The sequence below is a fragment of the Oncorhynchus kisutch genome, linkage group LG16, assembly GCF_002021735.2.
Source record: "Oncorhynchus kisutch isolate 150728-3 linkage group LG16, Okis_V2, whole genome shotgun sequence".
In the NCBI taxonomy this organism is placed as follows: Eukaryota; Metazoa; Chordata; class Actinopteri; order Salmoniformes; family Salmonidae; genus Oncorhynchus; species Oncorhynchus kisutch.
The window spans coordinates 26,292,253-26,310,719 of NC_034189.2; the positions used below are offsets into that span (position 1 = coordinate 26,292,253).

General features: G+C 42.0%; 1 protein-coding gene across 1 annotated transcript; it reads left to right on the plus strand.

Moving 5' to 3' along the window:
• The first annotated feature begins 4,208 nt into the window (after positions 1-4,208).
• LOC109906548 (zinc finger protein 239) lies at positions 4,209-13,093 on the plus strand. The gene is made up of 8 exons (XM_020504293.2): positions 4,209-4,552; positions 4,926-5,128; positions 5,452-5,553; positions 5,661-5,756; positions 8,495-8,605; positions 8,825-8,945; positions 9,723-10,040; positions 11,379-13,093. The coding sequence occupies exons 1-8, from the start codon at positions 4,531-4,533 to the stop codon at positions 12,389-12,391; spliced, it is 1,986 nt and encodes a 661-aa protein (XP_020359882.1). The 5' UTR covers positions 4,209-4,530; the 3' UTR covers positions 12,392-13,093.
• The last annotated feature ends 5,374 nt before the right edge of the window (positions 13,094-18,467 follow it).

Here is an 18,467-nt window from a genome sequence, read left to right on the forward strand (position 1 = left end):
GGTTGAGGTTGTTTGGGCGTACTGCCAAATTCTCTAAAATGACATTGGAGGTGGCTTATGGTAGAGAAATGAACATTCAATTCTCTGGCAACAGCTCTGGTGGACATTCCTGCAGTCAACATGCCACTTAATACATTGTAGTAACGTCGTTGTGTGGTAGACGGGTTCCTCTGTCTGTTCTTTCCTAGAGTTCAACGTTCATACCATTCGCAACCAAAGCTCATACTGAGGTTGGCTTAGTTCTGTAGTTGACATGTTAGTCCTTTTAACGCAGAGGTGGCAGACCTCACGTACTTGGAACCGGAGGTTACATTTTGGTCAAGGCTTTATATAGTGGAGCGAGAAGGGTGTGTTTGAAAAGTTTAATAACCCATGTCTCTTCACAGAGGCGGGCCACTGATTGAGCAGAGCCCTAACCTCATGAAAACCCAAATCTCTCATTTGGAAGCTAAAATGTCATTTAATCTCTTCACCAGTAATTTTATATTCAAACATTTAAGTTGAACAACAAATCCATGTGAATCCTATAACTACAATGTGCAGACTTTCCACTGTAGAGTTTATGTCATCCTATCATTGATGAGAATGTCTCAGATGACAACTGAACTGACATCATATTCATTAAGTACCACCGCATATGTTCAATTGGTCGGATTACCAGAATATAGTTCATTTCCCCCCACCTTCTGATGTTCCCAGAACCTCTATGGATTTTCAAATGTCACATCAGTAGGGTAGAGAGAGGAAAAAGGGGGGAAGAGGTTTTTATGACTGTCATAAACCTACCCCCAGGCCAACGTCATGACACCGGACAGGAACTTGCATGCAACCATGTCCCACAAAAAATATCCTAATACTGGATCAAATATCCTAGAACACTCTAATATTAAAAATCGAATTGTATTGGTCACATACATGTGTTTAGCAGATGTTATTGCGGGTGTAGCTTGTGTTTCTAGCTCTGACAGTGCAGTAATATCTAAAAAGTAATATCTAACAATTTCACAACATATACCCAATACACACAAATCTAAGTAAAGGAATGGAATTAAGAATATATAAATATATGGACGAGCAATGTGAGAGCGGCATAGACTAAGATACAGTAGAATAGAATACAGTATATAAATATGAGATGAGTAATGCAAAATATGTAAACATTATTAAATTGACTAGATTTCAATTTATTAAAGTCGCCAGTGATTTCAAGTCTATGTATATAGGCAGCAGCCTCTAATGTGCTAGTGATGGCTATTTAACAGTCTGATGGCCTTGAGATAGAAGCTGTTTTTCAGTCTCTCGGTCCCAGCTTTAATGCACCTGTACTGACCTCGCCTTCTGGATGATAGCGGGGTGAACAGCCAGTGGCTCGGGTGGTTGTTGTCCTTGATGATCTTTTTGGCCTTCCAGTGACATCGGGTGCGGTTGGAGTCCTGGAGGGCAGGTAGTTTGCCCCTAGTGATGCGTTGGGAAGACCGCATGTCAGAGTGTGCGCAACTGGTCAAAGGAAGTCAGGTGTAGGAGAGCAGAGATGAGTGAACAGGCACACTTTATTAAGGCAGAGGAAAACAGATGGACACAACAGCGTCACAACACTCCAGCCCAAGGAAAAAGCGAGCGCAACAAATTACACAAATAGGTACAAGTAACAAAACCACGGGTTACAAACAATACCCGGCGCAAAACCAGGCTGTAGCGTTACACACGTAACGAAACGAACAATACCACACACAGACATGGGGGGGAACAGAGGATAATATACACGTAGAGTAATGAGGGGATGTAAACCAGGTGTGTGGGAAAACTAGACAAAACAAATGGAAAATGAAAGGTGGAGTGGCGATGGCTAGAAGACCGGTGACGCCGCCCGAACAAGGAGAGGAACCAACTTCGGCGGGAGTCGTGACACCGCACCACCCTCTGGAGAGCCCTGCGGTCGCAGGCGGTGCATTTGCGGTACCAGGCGGTGATGCAACCCGACAGGATGCTCTCAATTGTGCATATTTTAGGTGCCAAGACAAATTTCTTCAGCCTCCTGAGGTTGAAGAGGTGCTGTTGTGCTTTCTTCACCACACCTTCTATGCGGGTGGACCATTTCAGTTTGTCAGTGATGTGTACGCAGAGGAACTTGAAGCTTTCCGCCTTCTCCACTGCGGTCCCGTCGATGTGGATAGGGGGGTGCTCCCTCTGCTGTTTCCTGAAGTCTACTATCATCTCCTTTGTTTTGTTGAAGTTGAGTGAGAGGTTATTTTCCTGGCACCACACTCCCAGAGCCCTCACCTCCTTCATGTAGGCTGTCTCGTCATTGTTGGTAATCAAGCCTACTACTGTTGTGTCGTCTGCAAACTTGATGATTGAGTTGGAGGTGTGCCTGTTTGATTCCATTGCGGAGGGAATGACAACACTGTTTGTAGTCTGCCATATTCCCCGTCGCCTTGCCATGATTAAATGCAGTGGTTCACGCTTTCAGTTTTGCGTGAATGCTGCCATCTATCCACAATGCACATTATAAAAATGTCAACAATTATTACACTCCCAGCCTAAATCTAGTCCAAATGACATTTAAGAGAAAGGTAGATATCATGACCTTGAAGCCTTATGGAAAGTTGGGTCACAAAATACAATAGGTTTCAACCAGTTCCGGTGCATGGGTAAAATCACCTGAGAAAGCCAAGCCCGAAAAATAAGCCATATTACAACCTATGTGTTGTGATAATTGCATTGTTTGCTCTATAACTTGTTAGTTAATATGCATTGCCACCGTGATATAGGCCTAAGTCCGAGACAATAAGAAGACACAGTGGCAGAATAAATTCAACCACACCTTTGTTTCATCATAAAACAAAAGAGTAACATCTGTCCGGTGGAGTCCACAAAAAAGTAAATGTTTCCGAAATATTCATGGTACTGATTTCTGTGTGTGTGTGTAAAGAACATGTTGACTCACCCTACTTGTAGAGAAACGCCAATGCCATCCTCCTCTCATGTTGCTGAAAAGGTCTATGACTCTGTCGTAAAGTACACACTTTAAGTTTTTGTTGTCCTAGGCTACCTGGATAAAGCTGGTTGCTCACTAGCCTAACTTCCTTTCATGGGCAACGATGAACCAGCTAGTTAACATTAGCCTACTGCATCTAGCTACATATTGAACTTCCATCCTCTCAGGCCAGGGGCACAATATAGGAATTTATGGTTGGATCAGAATTAGCATTACAATCATTGGCCAGTACGGAGAATGAAGTAAAACCACAAGTCCAAATCCCTATCTCACTTCCATGGCTAATTTAGGAAAGGTCCATTTTAGCAAGCTAGTTAGCCACTGGAGGAAAACAACACAACGAGACACAACAATTCAAGTTTTTTCTGTCAATGGCATTTGACTTTGATGTGATTGGTGTGAAGCCAATTCCAAACGGTCTTCCCTTGACACATTTTTTGCGGGGGGCTAGGACCATTCACCATTCATTTGGTCTCCTCTTTATTAAGGGAAGCCAAATTCCCCCTTGTTTCAATGCTATGGGCGGCAACAATATCATACTCTTTTTCACCAGACAGCATCAGATAGATGGGCTACACATACAGAGACAGAGGGGCGCTGTTTCGCTCACTCGCTTTCGCCAGTGAGACACATTCTGCCTCTTGCAAATTGAAGGAAAATTATGAAACAGAGAGAGGAAAGATTAATTATTTTTGTGTGTTATAATTGTGATTCTTGTAACTATTGCAATATATTTTGATTATTAGCCATACAATTTCAGTTAATTAAAAGGGTTTTAGTATCTTACATTTTCTTCATCCATATTTGTGTTGAATTGCTCATGCGACTTTCTGTGGTTGGATGTAAAATAGATTACGATGAAGGGTTGGAAACCAAACTCGTCCTGGACATATTAACATGTCAATGTATGTTGTACATGGTATCTTTTGATGAGGCCCCCAAAAATGCTACCTATTCTATATCGCCCCCTCAATAACACAGTTGTGCCCTAAGCATCTATCGACACGAATGTTTTGCTGGTGTTAAAAAATAACATAAATGACAAACAAATATCCACATGACCTAACTTCACACGATAAACGCGAGGCAAAAAGCTGAAGAGAGGAAGTCACGATGAACAATTGAGACGGACCGCCGTTTTTCATTTGATAGGTTTCTGCCTCCCTCCAGTGGTATACTTTAAATGATACACCTTGTTGGGGTCACTGGAGCTAATGGTTGGCTCTGCTGCATACCACGTGACTCACATAATGCGGAAGAAATTGAGCGTGTTGAAGAAAGCTGCAGAGACTCGTTTCAAAACATTTCTGGTTGCATAAAAAATGTACCTGCTAGTTAAAATGGTTATGACAAGCCGAGCCTAGTAGTTCAGAAAATAGTCGAACCATGACTTAGGGATGCACATTGTTTACTAGCCAGGCCAGCTGTCGATGATGTTTTGCTGGCAATGAATAATTAGCTAGCTAACGTTTAAAATCACCCTTTGCCGCACTTGCTAGCTAATTGGAAAGTTTCCCCAAGTGAATGGGGAAATGGACCCTACAACATTTTCAGGTTTGTTGAATTGTTATGTTAATAGTTTTTATTGTCTGTAACGTCGACAAGCCTGACTCTGCCACTCTGGTAAGCTAACGGCTGGACAAATACCAATAGTTAGCTAAAATGTGCAAGGACTGGCAGCCCAATTCTGATCTTGTTTCACTAATTGGTGTTTTGACCAATCAGATGAGCTCTGCAAAAGATCTGAAAAGATGTGGTTGAGCAAAAGATCAGAATTGGGCTGCCTGTCTAAACGCTGCCCGTGAGACTTGACACTCACACTGTACATTCAAACACATAGCCAATTTGTTTTACAAAGACTGAAATGCCACATGAAAACAGTGGAGTGTACTAACATGAGCTGTCTAAATTCCTCCTCTGGTGACAGGTCCCCATCTCCCTCTATCCTCCCTGCGTCTCCTGGTGCCACCACTACGTCTGATGTCTGCATCCATGTGGCAAGTGGCACAGCAGCGTAACGTGATGCAGTATGGGAAGCTGGAGGAGTTTGTGACTCTGGTGACAGAGATGGTTCCGGAGCTCCTGACGCTCAAGCAGAGGGTCCAACTCATCCTGGGACTGAGAGCGAGGGTGAGACAGGTGGAAGTGTTGAGAGTTAGAAATGGTGTACGCTGTAGGGGTCAGGAGAATAACATAAAAAAAAGTCTACCACTTAAGTATGATGAAAGGGGTTACCTAGTCATTTGCACGACTGAATGTATTCAACCGAGATGTGTCTATCGCGTTTAACCTAACCCCTCTGAATCAGAGACGAGGGATGCTGACAGAAGATCGCTCTCATCACAATTTACTCATCTTCTGTTCACTCATGATCAGTTACATATTTGACTCTGTTTCCTCAGTATATAAATTGTTCAGGCAACTGTTATTAATGCATACATCTTCTGTGTCAGCTGGTTCTTGAATTGTGTCGTGGTGTGGAGTCTAACCCAGCTGGCTACAAAACTATCCAGCCCCACCTGGACAGAATCCATTCATGTACAACACATAAAGGGGTAAGTAACCTGTAATATGTGTAAAACACACCAGTCTGGTAATGGCAAGTCTACATTACCTAGTTCTCATTGTAGATGGTTGTTTTGTGTGTGATGTACATATTCAGAGTGAAGACAAGGAAGTGGAGTCCTCAAAGGATAACTTTGTGGAGCTGGTCCAAACTCTGCTAGAAGACTCAATGAAGAGGGAACATTTTTTTCAGGTGAGATGGCTAACATCTTTATGTTATAAATCCCTCTTTCAAATCAAATTAAAGTTTATTTGTCACGTGCGCCGAATACAACGGGTGTAGACCTTACAGTGAAATGCTTACTTACAGGCTCTAACCAACAGTGCAAAAAAGGTATTAGGTGAACAATAGATAAGTAAAGAAATAGGGAAAAATAACAGTAGCGAGGCTACATACAGTAGCGAGGCTAGATACTGGCACTGGTTAGTTAGGCTGATTGAGGTAGTATGTACATGTAGATATGGTTAAAGGGACTATGCATATATGATGAACAGAGAGTAGCAGTAGCTTAAAAGAGGGGTTGGTGGGTGGTGGGACACAATGCAGATAGCCCGGTTAGCCAATGTGCGGGAGCAGTGGTTGGTAGGCCCAATTGTGGTAGTATGTACATGAATGTATAGTTAAAGTGACTATGCATATATGATAAACAGAGGGAGGGGGGGGGGGGTTGCACACAATGCAAATAGTCCAGGTAGCCATTTGATTACCTGTTCTGGAGTCTTATGGCTTGTAGGTAAAAACTGTTGAGAAGCCTTTTTGTCCTAGACTTGGCACTCCGGTACCGCTTGCCATGCGGTAGTAGAGAGAACAGTCTATGACAGGTGGCTGGGTTCTTTGACAATTGTTAGGGCCTTCCTCTGACGCTGTCTGGTATAGAGGTCCTGGATGGCAGGCAGCTTAGCCCTAGTGATGTACTGGGCCGTATGCACTACCCTCTGTAGTGCCTTGTGGTCAGAGGCCGAGCAATTACCGTACCAGACAGTGATGCAATCAGTCAGTATGCACTCGATGTTGCAGCTGTAGAACCTTTTGAGGATCTCAGGACCCATGCCAAGTCTTTCTCGTTTCCTGAGGGGGAATAGGCTTTGTCGTGCCCTCTTCACGACTATCTTGGTGTGTTTGGACCATTCTAGTTTGTTGGTGATGTGGACACCAAGGAACTTACAGCTCTCAACCTGCTCCGTTACAGCCCTGTCGATGAGAATGGGGGCGTGCTCTGTCCTCCTTTTCCTCTAGTCCACAATCATCTCCTTTGTCTTGGTTACGTTGAGAGATAGGTTGTTATTCTGGCACCACACGGCCAGGTCTCTGACCTCCTTCCTATAGGGTGTCTCGTCGTTGTCGGTGATCAGGCCTACCACTGTTGTGTCGTCTGCAAACTTAATGATGGTGTTGGAGTTGTGCCTGGCCATGCAGTCGAGGGAGAACAGGAGGGGACTGAGCGCGCACCCCTGGGAGGGTCCAGTGTTGGGGATCAGCATGGCAGATGTGTTGGTACCTACCCTCACCACCTGGGGGCAGCCCGTCAGGAAATCCAGGATCCAGTTGCAGAGGGAGGTGTTTATCCCAGGATCCTTAGCTCAGTGATGAGCTTTGAGGGTACTAATGATGTTGAACGCTGAACTGTAGTCAATGAATAGCATTCTCACATAGGTGTTCCTTTTGTCCAGGTGGGAAAGGGCAGTGTGGAGTGCAATAGAGATTGCATCATCTGTGGACCTGTTTGGGCGGTATGCAAATTATAGTGGGTCTAGGGTTTCTGGGATAATGATGTTGAGCTATTACCAGCCTTTCAAAGCACTTCATGGCTACGGACGTGAGTGCTACAGGTCTGTAGTCATTTAGGCAGGTTGCCCTGGTGTTCTTAGGCACAGGGACTATGGTGGTCGGCTTGAAACATGTTGGTATTACAGACACAATCAGGGACATGTTGAAAATGTCAGTGAAGGCACCTGCCAGTTGGTCAGCACATGCCCGGAGCACACGTCCTGGTAATCCGTCTGGCCCTGCAGCCTTGTGAATGTTGACCTGTTTAAAGGTCTTACTCACATCGGCTACGGAGAGCGTGATCACACAGTCGTCTGGAACAGCTGATGCTCTCATGCATGCCTCAGGGTTGCTTGTCTCGAAGCAAGCATAGAAGTGATTTAGCTCGTCTGGTAGGCTCGTGTCACTGGGCAGCTCGCGGCTGTGCTTCCTTTTGTAGTCTGTAATAGCTTGCAGGTCCTGCCACATAAGGCGAGCGTCAAAGCCGGTGTAGTACGATTCAATCTTTGTCCTGTATTGACGCTTTGCCTGTTTGATGGTTTGCCGCAGGGCATAGCAGGAGTTCTTATAAGCTTCTGGGTTAGAGTCCCGCACCTTGAAAGCGTCAGCTCTACCCTTTAACTCAGTGCGAATGTTGCCTGTAATCCATGGCCTCTGGTTGGGGTAGGTACGTACAGTCACTGTGGGGACGACGTCCTCGATGCACTAATTGATAAATCCAGTGACTGATGTGGTGTACTCCTCAATGCCATCGGAAGAATCCCGGAACATGTTCCAGTCTGTGATAGCAAAACAGTCCTGTAGTTTAGCATCTGCTTCATCTGACCACTTTTTTACAGACCGAGTCACTGGTGCTTCCTGCTATAATTTTTTTTATTGTACGCAGTAATCAGGAGGATAGAATTGTGGTCTGATTTACCAAATGGAGGGTGAGGGAGAGCTTTGTACATGTCTCTGTGTGTGGAGTACAGGTGATCTAGAATTATTTTCCCTCTGGTTGCACATTTAACATGTTGTTCGAAATTGGGTAGAACTGATTGGTTTCCCTGCATTAAAGTATGACTTTAATAGTATGACTTCATGGCAAATATTGAATATGATTACATTTCTACATATGCCTTGGCTAAAACCACATGACTCTTCCTTCTACTTCTGTGTTAAAGGAGGTGTTCCCTGTACAGTACAGCACTAGGTATGACACAGCGCTACAGATACTGGTGTGGCAGTTCTTTGACAGACTGGAGGAGATGATGCCAGTGCCCAGCTTTACACAGGTACTTACTCCATCTCCATCCTATTAGATCATCTAAAACATGTTGACGTTCATTTGTACACTTGCTTAAAATGTAGGATTTATTTTCATTTTAAAGGACCCTATTCCATGAATGAATAAACATCGATAAGTGTCAACTGGGTAGGGGCTAGGGGTCATGTGGGATTGGACAGCACTTTTCTCTGTTCTGCAGACATACTTATTCTTCTCTCCCTCTCAGACAGCATCCATTCTCAACCTGACCCCTACTGACCTGGAAGAGTGTCAGCAGTCTTTCTCTGATCCTGAGCATCTGAAAACACTGCTGCAGCATCATAGAAATCTGGGGCACCTAAAAAAAGGTTAGGATCCCTCAGGTGATCTATTTGAACTTGTTAACCTCTGGGTGAAATACCTGTAGGGGATTCTCCTGAAAGAGAATGTGGAATTATTTGGATTCTCTCTCTGGCTAGTTTTCCATCCAATTGGCGACAGATTTTCATGTCAATATTCAAAAATCTGCATGAAGAAAATGTGGTGTTTCCACCAAACTGTTAATGCGGATATACAAGTCATTGGGTGATGATGCAGTGCACACACACTATACTTTTGGTTTTCATGTACCGATTAAACATCTAAAGTTAAATGTGTTTCCATTGCATTTTCAACATCACCGATAGTTTTGTCACAAATGTGCCAGACAACAGCTCGCAGGTGCAGGTAGGCTAGTCTACATGAGAATATTATGCTTAAGAGCAAGGAATATTTGTTTAATGGCAGCTTAACATCGACCATGTCACCACCTATATTTATTGGAAAGGAGCATCAAGCTCAGCACTGAGCATTTTCATCACCCTGTGAAGTTAATTAATTTAATAAGTTGCTTAATAAACTGCATGGTTTCCCGAGTTGTAGTGGGAAGACCACACATCATATCACATGACCAAGTTTACTTCGATTTGGTGGTTACTATATACATTTTTGTGCATAAAGACATTTCTCCCATAATACATTGCACCAAAAACTCCCATGTCAAACAAACAAATGATCTATGTCCTTTATAAAAAAGAGCTGTCCTGATTTTATATATGGTATGACTTGCATAAAAACTGTGGATGTAAACGTGGTTTCTCTTCCAGATTTTTTGTTCTATGACTCTGATAACATCCTGTCCACGTTGTCCTTCCTCGCTCCCTCACTGAAGTCTAAACATACCAAAAGAGGCATAGAAGAAGGCATGGTGAAGAATGAGAGCGATGTGAGGAGAAAGGGAGAGAAGGAAGAGGCTGAAGGACTGAAAGAACAGGAGAGTGGCGAGGAGGGACAGCAAGAAGTCAGTGGGGAGGACCAAGATGCCAGTGAGGGAAGTGATGAGGGCGCTGAAAGACTGGAAGAGGCTGGGGAATCCTCTGGGAATTCTGGGCAGCAGAAACAGCCATCATTAGTGGCCATCAATGGTAAGGAAATTCAGGGCGGAATACATTGCATACATCCATACACTGTTGAACTGAGTTGGTGAAGTTGATTACTTTGTCCAGTAGTAGAGTGGGGTCAGTAGTAGGGCTGTTGCGGTGACCGTATTACCGCCACATCGGCTGTCACGAGTCATGAAGGTTCCACGTGACCGCTTAGTCACGGTAATTAGGCTTCTCCAAGCTCTGATGCTGCTGCTGGTCATTAGTAGCCTACCAAACTTGCTATCTGCCTTGTACTCAGCACTCTATTATCCCTCTAATCACCCTGACATCAATGCAAATCTAATCAAACACTCCATGAGCTCATGTTGCTCAACATTTCTATAGGCTATGTAATTGCTCAAGAAAATAGAGTTGATGGCCTCTACTAAAAAGAGGAGGATCCCATCAGCTTTCTATAGGTTAGGCCTACTATTTTTATTTCTCCACTTTCCTAATATAAAGCCAATTGCATATATTTACAACAAGAGCAGCCATTCTTCACTGGCTGGGATGAAAATGAACCACGCGAAAAGCGTCCTCCATTTGCTATTTAAGTGCATAGATGACATGTGCTTTTTCGATACAGGTGCATGATAATGGTCCATTCTAAATCAAAACAAATTTCACACATATATTATTTATTATATGTGAAGACAAGATTAAATCAAGAATATTCTGATGGGTGACAATATTAGCCTATCACTTAACTGACCCTAACTGGCAGACAGAAGCAGCACGTGAGTTTCAAATTTGGGGAAGATAATTTTCACCATTTAAAAATGCATTTTTATAATAAAATCAGTACATGCATAATTTCATTTGCAGTCACTTTTGATGGTGTGTTCCTGCTAATGCAACATTCGCGCTTGTAGCGTACTACCATGTGCGCATTACTGCGCTTATAATGTGAAGGAATATCCTAATAGCTTAGCCACATCAGGACCTAACGACAACTCGGTATGCTATTCTGTTCTTCTGAAATAGACTACATTTTCTTCATATCATGTTTCTTTAGACCTGTCTAAAATAAATCATGCATTTATTGTGAAGGTGTAGGCTATATTACATGGATTAATAAGACTTTATTTACTTGACAATCATCAGCTGACAATTTTGTGACCGCCACAGCCCTAGTCATTAGTCACTTTTATTTGAAGCATTTCTTAATGCACAGCTCCACTAGTTTTGGTCTATTTAGTGCAGTATAATTGCACAGATTTCTGCATGAATAAAATCTAAATCTTTATATTATCGCCACATCGGCTACTGACAACAATCTGCAATGGAACTTTGAACTCACCAGTCCTTATTTCACCCTCCTGTGTTTTCTACCTGCAGGACAAGCTAAAGCCAAGCCCCCCCAGTCCCAGGGCTTTTCCTGCTCACAGTGCCAGTTCTCCAACAGGAGATGGCTCACCCTTCAGAAGCACATCAAGAAGAACCATCCAAAGGAGGACAGTGGGATCGTGGACTCTGGAGAAGCTGGAGCTGAGAACAACGTCCTGCCTGTCAGTGAGACCGAAAGCTCCTCGGCCAAGAAGACCAGGAAGAACAGGTACATCTGCTCCCAGTGTGGGAAGGGTCACAAATGTTCATATGAACTGAGACGACATGAAACCGTTCACTCTGAGGTGAAGCCCTTCCATTGTGACCAGTGTGAGAAGAGATACAAAACAAAGGTGGCTCTAAAACAACACCATCGAGTTCACACTGGAGAAAGGCCATATGTTTGCTCACATTGTGGCAGAGGCTTTAGGTCTGCAGGAACTTTACAATCACATGTACGCACCCACACCGGGGAGCGACCTTTTGTCTGTTCTATATGTGGGAAGGGATTTATTCAACATCAAATACTGATAGGTCACCTCCGGTGGCATAGAGGTGAGAAGCCGTTCTTATGTACCGTTTGTGGAAAGAGTTTTAGTACTTCAGGTGCCTTGTTGGTACACTCACGAACACACACGGATGAACGCCCCAAAAGCTGTGAGCATTGTGGGAAGAGGTTTAGAAGATGTTACGATCTCACAATACATCGGCGGATCCACACGGGTGAGCGGCCGTTCTCCTGCACACAGTGCGACAAATGCTTCACGTCCCACAGCGACCTTAGCAGACATATGCGAATTCATACAGGAGAGAAACCTTACCAGTGTAAAATGTGCGATAGGAGATTCACTGAAAGCGGCAACCTGAAAGTACATCAGCGGGTTCATCGGGGAACAGCCACAAATGTACGGGTTTCAGTGTGTAATATCAGTACGACCCATCACAAGTCACCAAGTGTGGCAAGAAAGAAGGAAAGAAAGAATGACAATGTTCCACCACTCCTTGTTGGACAGGAGTTGCCGTAGCCACAGTGTATCATGTTCTAAGAACACACATTTTGGAACAACGTTATGATTCCCGGGCCATAAAAATGATATTTTTTATTTCATTTAAAGTTGACTTGCATTGTAATAACTTTCTCATAGTAGCAAGATAATTGGCTATTTTGTGATAGCGAGGCATTTAATGACAGCGTAATATGATTTCTCGTAATATTAATGTCATTGGTTACTTTATTTCTCAAGGTGGTAGCTTTTCAACACCATATATTAGGTAATCACACATACGTATTCACTGTATCCTGCCCACTCAGTCACTGAAATGAAAGCTTGTCAGTCAGGTAGGGTCAAACATTTCATAACGGATTGATACAGGAGTACTGTTATTGCAGAATTACACAGCAAGGTAATATTACATTTGTGGTGTGGCCCTCTGGACCTCATCGAAGACAGAATGTGGCCCCTGAAGAAAATGAGTTTGAGACTCCTGTTCTTGAGGGACATTGAGCTCTGTACAGGACTATGTTGGTGAAGATAGTGATGCTCGTTAGATCTATAGTTTGACTAAGGTGATTTGTCTAAACCAGTGGTTCCCAACCGGCAAAACTTTTCCTCATCTTGATAAAAAAAATAACACTCCCTTATAAACGTGACCTATGGAATGCACATGGAATTTTGATTTGGGAGCACTCATGCTGGTCAGATAATACATTAAATGGCACATGGTTACATCTGTATCATTTTTTTCAAGTCCAGTGCACTTTTGTATTATTTTGAGGGGTGCGCATCATGAGCAAAGTTATCTATCATTGAAAAAATACTATTTTTTTAAAGAACAAGCTAACTACTGATTTTCAGTGTACATATAGGGAAGGGACTCAACTTGTACTGCACTGACTCCGAGGACTGACTGCCTAAAATACATGGATAATAAGATGATAGATGGAGCTGTATAGTTAGATTTCAGTGCAGCCTTTGATATTATTGATCATAATTTGTTATTGAAAAAACTCACTTTTTTTTTCACATGGTTGGAGAGTTACTTATCTATCCAATAGAACTCAGAGTATTCTTCAATGGAAGCTTCTCTAACATACAGTGGGGAGAACAATTTGATACACTGGCGATTTTGCAGGTTTTCCTACTTTTATCATAGGTACACTTCAACTGTGAGAGGCGGAATCTAAAACAAAAATCCAGAAAATCACATTGTATGATTAAGTAATTAATTTGCATTTTAATTTAATTTGCACTCCTCAGTAAAAGGCACATGACAGCCCACTTGGAGTTTGACAAAAGTCACCTAAAGACTCTCAGACCATGAGAATCAAGATTCTATGGTCTGATGAAACCAAGATTTAACTCTTTGGCCTGAATGCCAAGCGTCACGTCTGGAGGAAACCTGGCACCATCCCTACGTTGACGCATGGTGGTGGCAGCATTATGCAGTGGGGATGTTTTTCAGCGGCAGGGACTGGGAGACTAATCAGGATTGAGGGAAAGATGAACGGAGAAAAGTACAGAGAGATCCTTGATTAAAAACCTGCTCCAGAGTGCTCAGGGCCTCAGACTGGGGCGAAGGTTCAGTTTCCAACAGCACAACAATCCTAAGCACACAGCCAAGACAACACAGGAATCTTGAATCACTTGAATCTCCTTGAGTGGCCCAGCCAGAGCCTGGACTTGAACCTGATCAAACATCTCTGGAGAGGCCTGAAAATAGTTGTGCAGCAACACTCCCCGTCCAACCTGACAGAGCTTGAGAAGATCTGCAGAGAAGAATGGGAAAAACTCACCGAATACAGGTGTGTCAGGCTTGTAGCGTCATACCAAAGAAGACTCGAGGCTGTAATTACTGCCAAAAGGTACTACAACAAAGTACTGAGTAAAGGGTCTGAGTACTTACGTAAATGTAATCTTAAAAAAAAAAAGGGAACGTTTTTGCTGTCGTTATGGGGTATTGTGTGTAGTTAGAGGAGGATTAAAAAATCTATTTTAGAATAAGGCTGTAACGTAACAAAATTTGGAATGGGTCAAGGGGTCTGAATACTTTCCGAATGCTCTGTACATACGCCACTATGGGTTTCTTCACTACCCAAACCAAAAACAGATTTAATGCACCGCTCAGTTGTGTAGAGCCAGTTCATCGTGGAATGCTCTGCCACCAGTTTAGCATCTTGTATCACAGCGCCACTCCTCTAAAGATCTTATGTGACTGTATATGAATAGTGTAAATAGTAGTCTCTTGGTGTCTTTCATATATACATATTTGTTGAATTTACTGTATCTTATGTTATTGTCTGCTGTTCTGTACTTTCATGTATTTGTATGTTTTATGTGGACCCCAGGATGCATGTGCAGTAAATAATTGGGATCCTAATTGACTCAACTTTGTCTGTGAAAACCATTAACACAGGTAACTCTAATTAGGGTTGCTTAGGGAATGAACGGTATAGAAATCGGACCTCTCTGAAATGAAAATGAATGGCCCTCCCCTCAGCAAAATATATTTGACCTAAACCCTCCCTGAAACAAGTGAACCTCCCTTATCCCCGAAATCATAATTAAAACAAAGTGAATAACAGAGAACATGTTAACCATTTATCCTCACTTCTTGGACAGACCAGAGACTTAGATAAGCCGTTAAAGGAACTGTTCCTCGTCCTGAAGGCAGGACATTTTATAGCACAGAGGCCTGCGGGCCAGAAGGTTGTGGGTTCACAGAGTTGGGGGTGGAAAGATCTCCTTTATAGTAAAAGCATTGCTTCAATCTATTATTGTATTTGCAGGTCTAAGAAAAATTCATTTTGTACACATTTCATGCAATTTGACATATTAGCAGGCACTTTTAATACCACACAAATTACACAGTAAATTCAAATTGAATACAATTATACTCTTCAAAAGAGAACATTTGGTCCCAGTCTAAATAGAGTAAACATTACTCTTGTTGCAGAGTTCAATTTTCATATATAACTCTACAAACTGTAATTTACTCAATTTAGAGTAACATGGAAACAACTGCCAATTCACTCAATATAGAATTGAATATTATCATTCAAGTAGCATTTGTAAAAGTGAACTTAATGTCAAATCAGAAGTCCAGTATTTAACAAAGCACTTTATTCTTAAATGTAGGACATTTGCAATATACTGATGATGATAAAATTGTGGACTGAAATGAAATGTTGGCCTCCGTTCACTTTAATACATGTACATATAAAAAGCCAATATTGCAATACAATACATCTTGGTTTTAAAGAGCTTACTGTGCAGTTTAGAGTCACAGGAAACCGTATGGGACAATAAACAAACTTGAATCATCACAACTGTAAGACATCTGTATATCAAATGCTTTGTGACAGAAAAGCTCTTTAACATCAACTACATAAGATCCCTCTGTTGTACACCCAACTCTATATGCATTAAAATGCTCATCAAGACATTGTAGGGCAAAAGTAACCTCATCTTTAACAACAATATGGTGGATTTTCTGAAACTGGCATCTGACAAACAACTGAACGATACATATTTCCATGGTGTTTGGCCCATTTAACACCATGGTGTCAATTGGTACCTGAAGAGTCTCAGCCATCTTACAGCCCACCACATTTTAAATATAACATTTTACATGGACTGATCATGACTGTTGGTGTTAAATGTCTGCCAACTGTATGCTATTTGACTTGTTTTTTTGGCAATGTTAGTTACATTTTTGAAGCTTTTTTAAAGAAATGATGCATTTCTTCATAGAGCATGCACCAGCTATGCAAAACTGGTCCAATTTTAAGGATACAGTTGAAGTCGGAAGTTTACATACACCTTAAGCTAAATACATTACTCAGTTTCAGCTTTTACTTCTTTCATCACATTCCCAGTGGGTCAGAAGGTTACATACGCTCAATTAGTATATTGATAGCATTGCCTTTAAATTGTTTAAATTGGGTCAAACATTTTGGGTAGCCTTCCACAAGCTTCCCACAATAAGTTTGGGTGAATTTTGTCCCGTTCTTCCTGACAAAGCTGGTATAACTGAGACAGGTGTGTAGGCCTCCTTGCTGGCACACGTGTTCTCAGTTCTGCCCACAAGTTTTTATTTTATAGGATTGAGGTCAGGGCTTTGATGGCCACTCCAATACATTGACTTTGTTGTCCTTAAGCCATTTTGCCACAACTTGAAGTATGCTTGGGGTCATTGTCCATTTGGAAGACCCATTTGCGACCAAGCTTTAACTTCCTGACTGATGTCTTGAGATGTTTTAATATATCCACATTTTCCTTTCTCATAATGCCATCTATTTTGTGAGGTGCACCAGTCCCTCCTGCAGCAAAGCACCACCACAACATGATGCTGCCACCCCTGTGCTTCACGGTTGGATGGTGTTCTTTGGTTTACAAGTCTCACAGTTTTCCTCCAAACATAACTCTGGTCATTATGGCCAAACAGTTCTATTTTTGTTTAATCAGACGAGAGGACATATCTCCAAAAAGTACGATTTTTTTCCCCATGTGCTGTTGCAAACCGTAGTCTGGCTTTTTTATGGCGGTGTTGGAGCAGTGGCTTCTTCCTTGCTGAGTGGCCTTTCAGGTTATGTCAATATAGGACTCGTTTTACTGTGGATATTGATACTTTTGTACCTGTTTCCTCCACCATCTTCACAAGGTCCTTTGCTGTTGTTCTGGGATTGATTTGCACTTTTCACACCAAAGTACATTCATCTCTAGGAGACAGAACGCATCTCCTTCCTGAGCGGTATGATGGCTGCGTGGTCCCATGGTATTTATACTTGTGTACTATTGTTTGTACAGATGAACGTGGTAACTTCAGGTGTTTGGAAAATGCTCCCAAAGATGAACCAGACTTGTGGAGGTCTTCAATTTATCTTGGCTGATTTATTTTGATTTTCCCATGTCAAGCGAAGAGGCACTGAGGTTGAAGGTAGGCCTTGAAATAGGTACACCTCCAATTGACTCAAATTATGATCAGAAGCTTCTAAAGCCTTGACATTTTCTGGAATTTTCCAAGCTGTTTAAAGGCACAGTCAATTTACTGTATGTAAACTTCTGACCCACTGGAATTGTGATAGATTATTTAACTGTCTGTAAACAATTGTTGGAAAAATTACTTGTCATGCACAAAGTAGATGTCCTAACAGACTTGCCAAAACAGTTTGTTAACAAGACATTTGTGGAGTGGTTGAAAAACGAGTTAATGACTCCATCCTAAGTGTATGTAAACTTCCGACTTGTATATGTGGGGTAATGCACCATAAAATGATGCTTCGGTAGCAGCCTCTTTTTTTTGGAAACAATTGCTTGAATAACCTGTGGTGTTCTGCAATCTAAGTGTTTAAAAAAATAAAAAATAAATGTACATACTCTATCATTGGAGTAAAACCATTGTATTTTCTATCTGAAGCAACAGTAAATACCAGTGTAGATCATTTGGACAAGCCAAGTCTCCAAAGATAAGTGGTAGATTGCGAAGTAAACACCAGGACTGGATAGCATTTAGCCCCAAGTCATTAGTCCTATAACTTCACTGCCGGAGGTTTGTTACTTTGCTCCATATAACCATAGTTAAACCTCTTTTCTCCTGTCTATTTCATTTGATGATGTGTACTTGTTCAAGTGCAGTATTAGCAGTTTCATTTTATTTTGTGCCACTTCCCTCCAAGATATCATGCATAATATCGACAGATGTTTTCACATGTACTGCAAGGAGTTTAGAATGCAAGAGCGTTTAACACCCTTCAAAGGGAAGACGGATTTGTCTCCTTTTTTGGCAGTGTTCTGCATGAAGTGCTCGAGTTCGCATAACTATCTTGGGTGAATCCTCATCAAATTCAGTCTGAAAGTCCTTTCTCAGCAAGACAAAAGCGGCAACAATATCTGGCACTGAAATTATTCAACAAAACCAAATGTATTTATTTTATTTCACCTTTATTTAACCAGGTAGGCTAGTTGAGAACAAGTTCTCATTTGCAACTGCGACCTGGCCAAGATAAAGCATAGCAATTCGACACTTACAACAACAGAGTTACACTTGGAATAAACAAAAACATACAGTCAATAATACAGTAGAAAAAAAAACAAGTCTATA

Bases quoted from the DNA above. Each gene is read 5' to 3' on its own strand.
- LOC109906548 (XM_020504293.2), top strand. From the start codon at position 4,531: ATGGACCCTACAACATTTTCAG. The intron at 4,553-4,925 runs GTTTGTTGAATT...CTCTGGTGACAG, and splicing joins GGACCCTACAACATTTTCAG to GTCCCCATCTCCCTCTATCC. The intron at 8,946-9,722 runs GTTAGGATCCCT...TTTCTCTTCCAG, and splicing joins TCTGGGGCACCTAAAAAAAG to ATTTTTTGTTCTATGACTCT.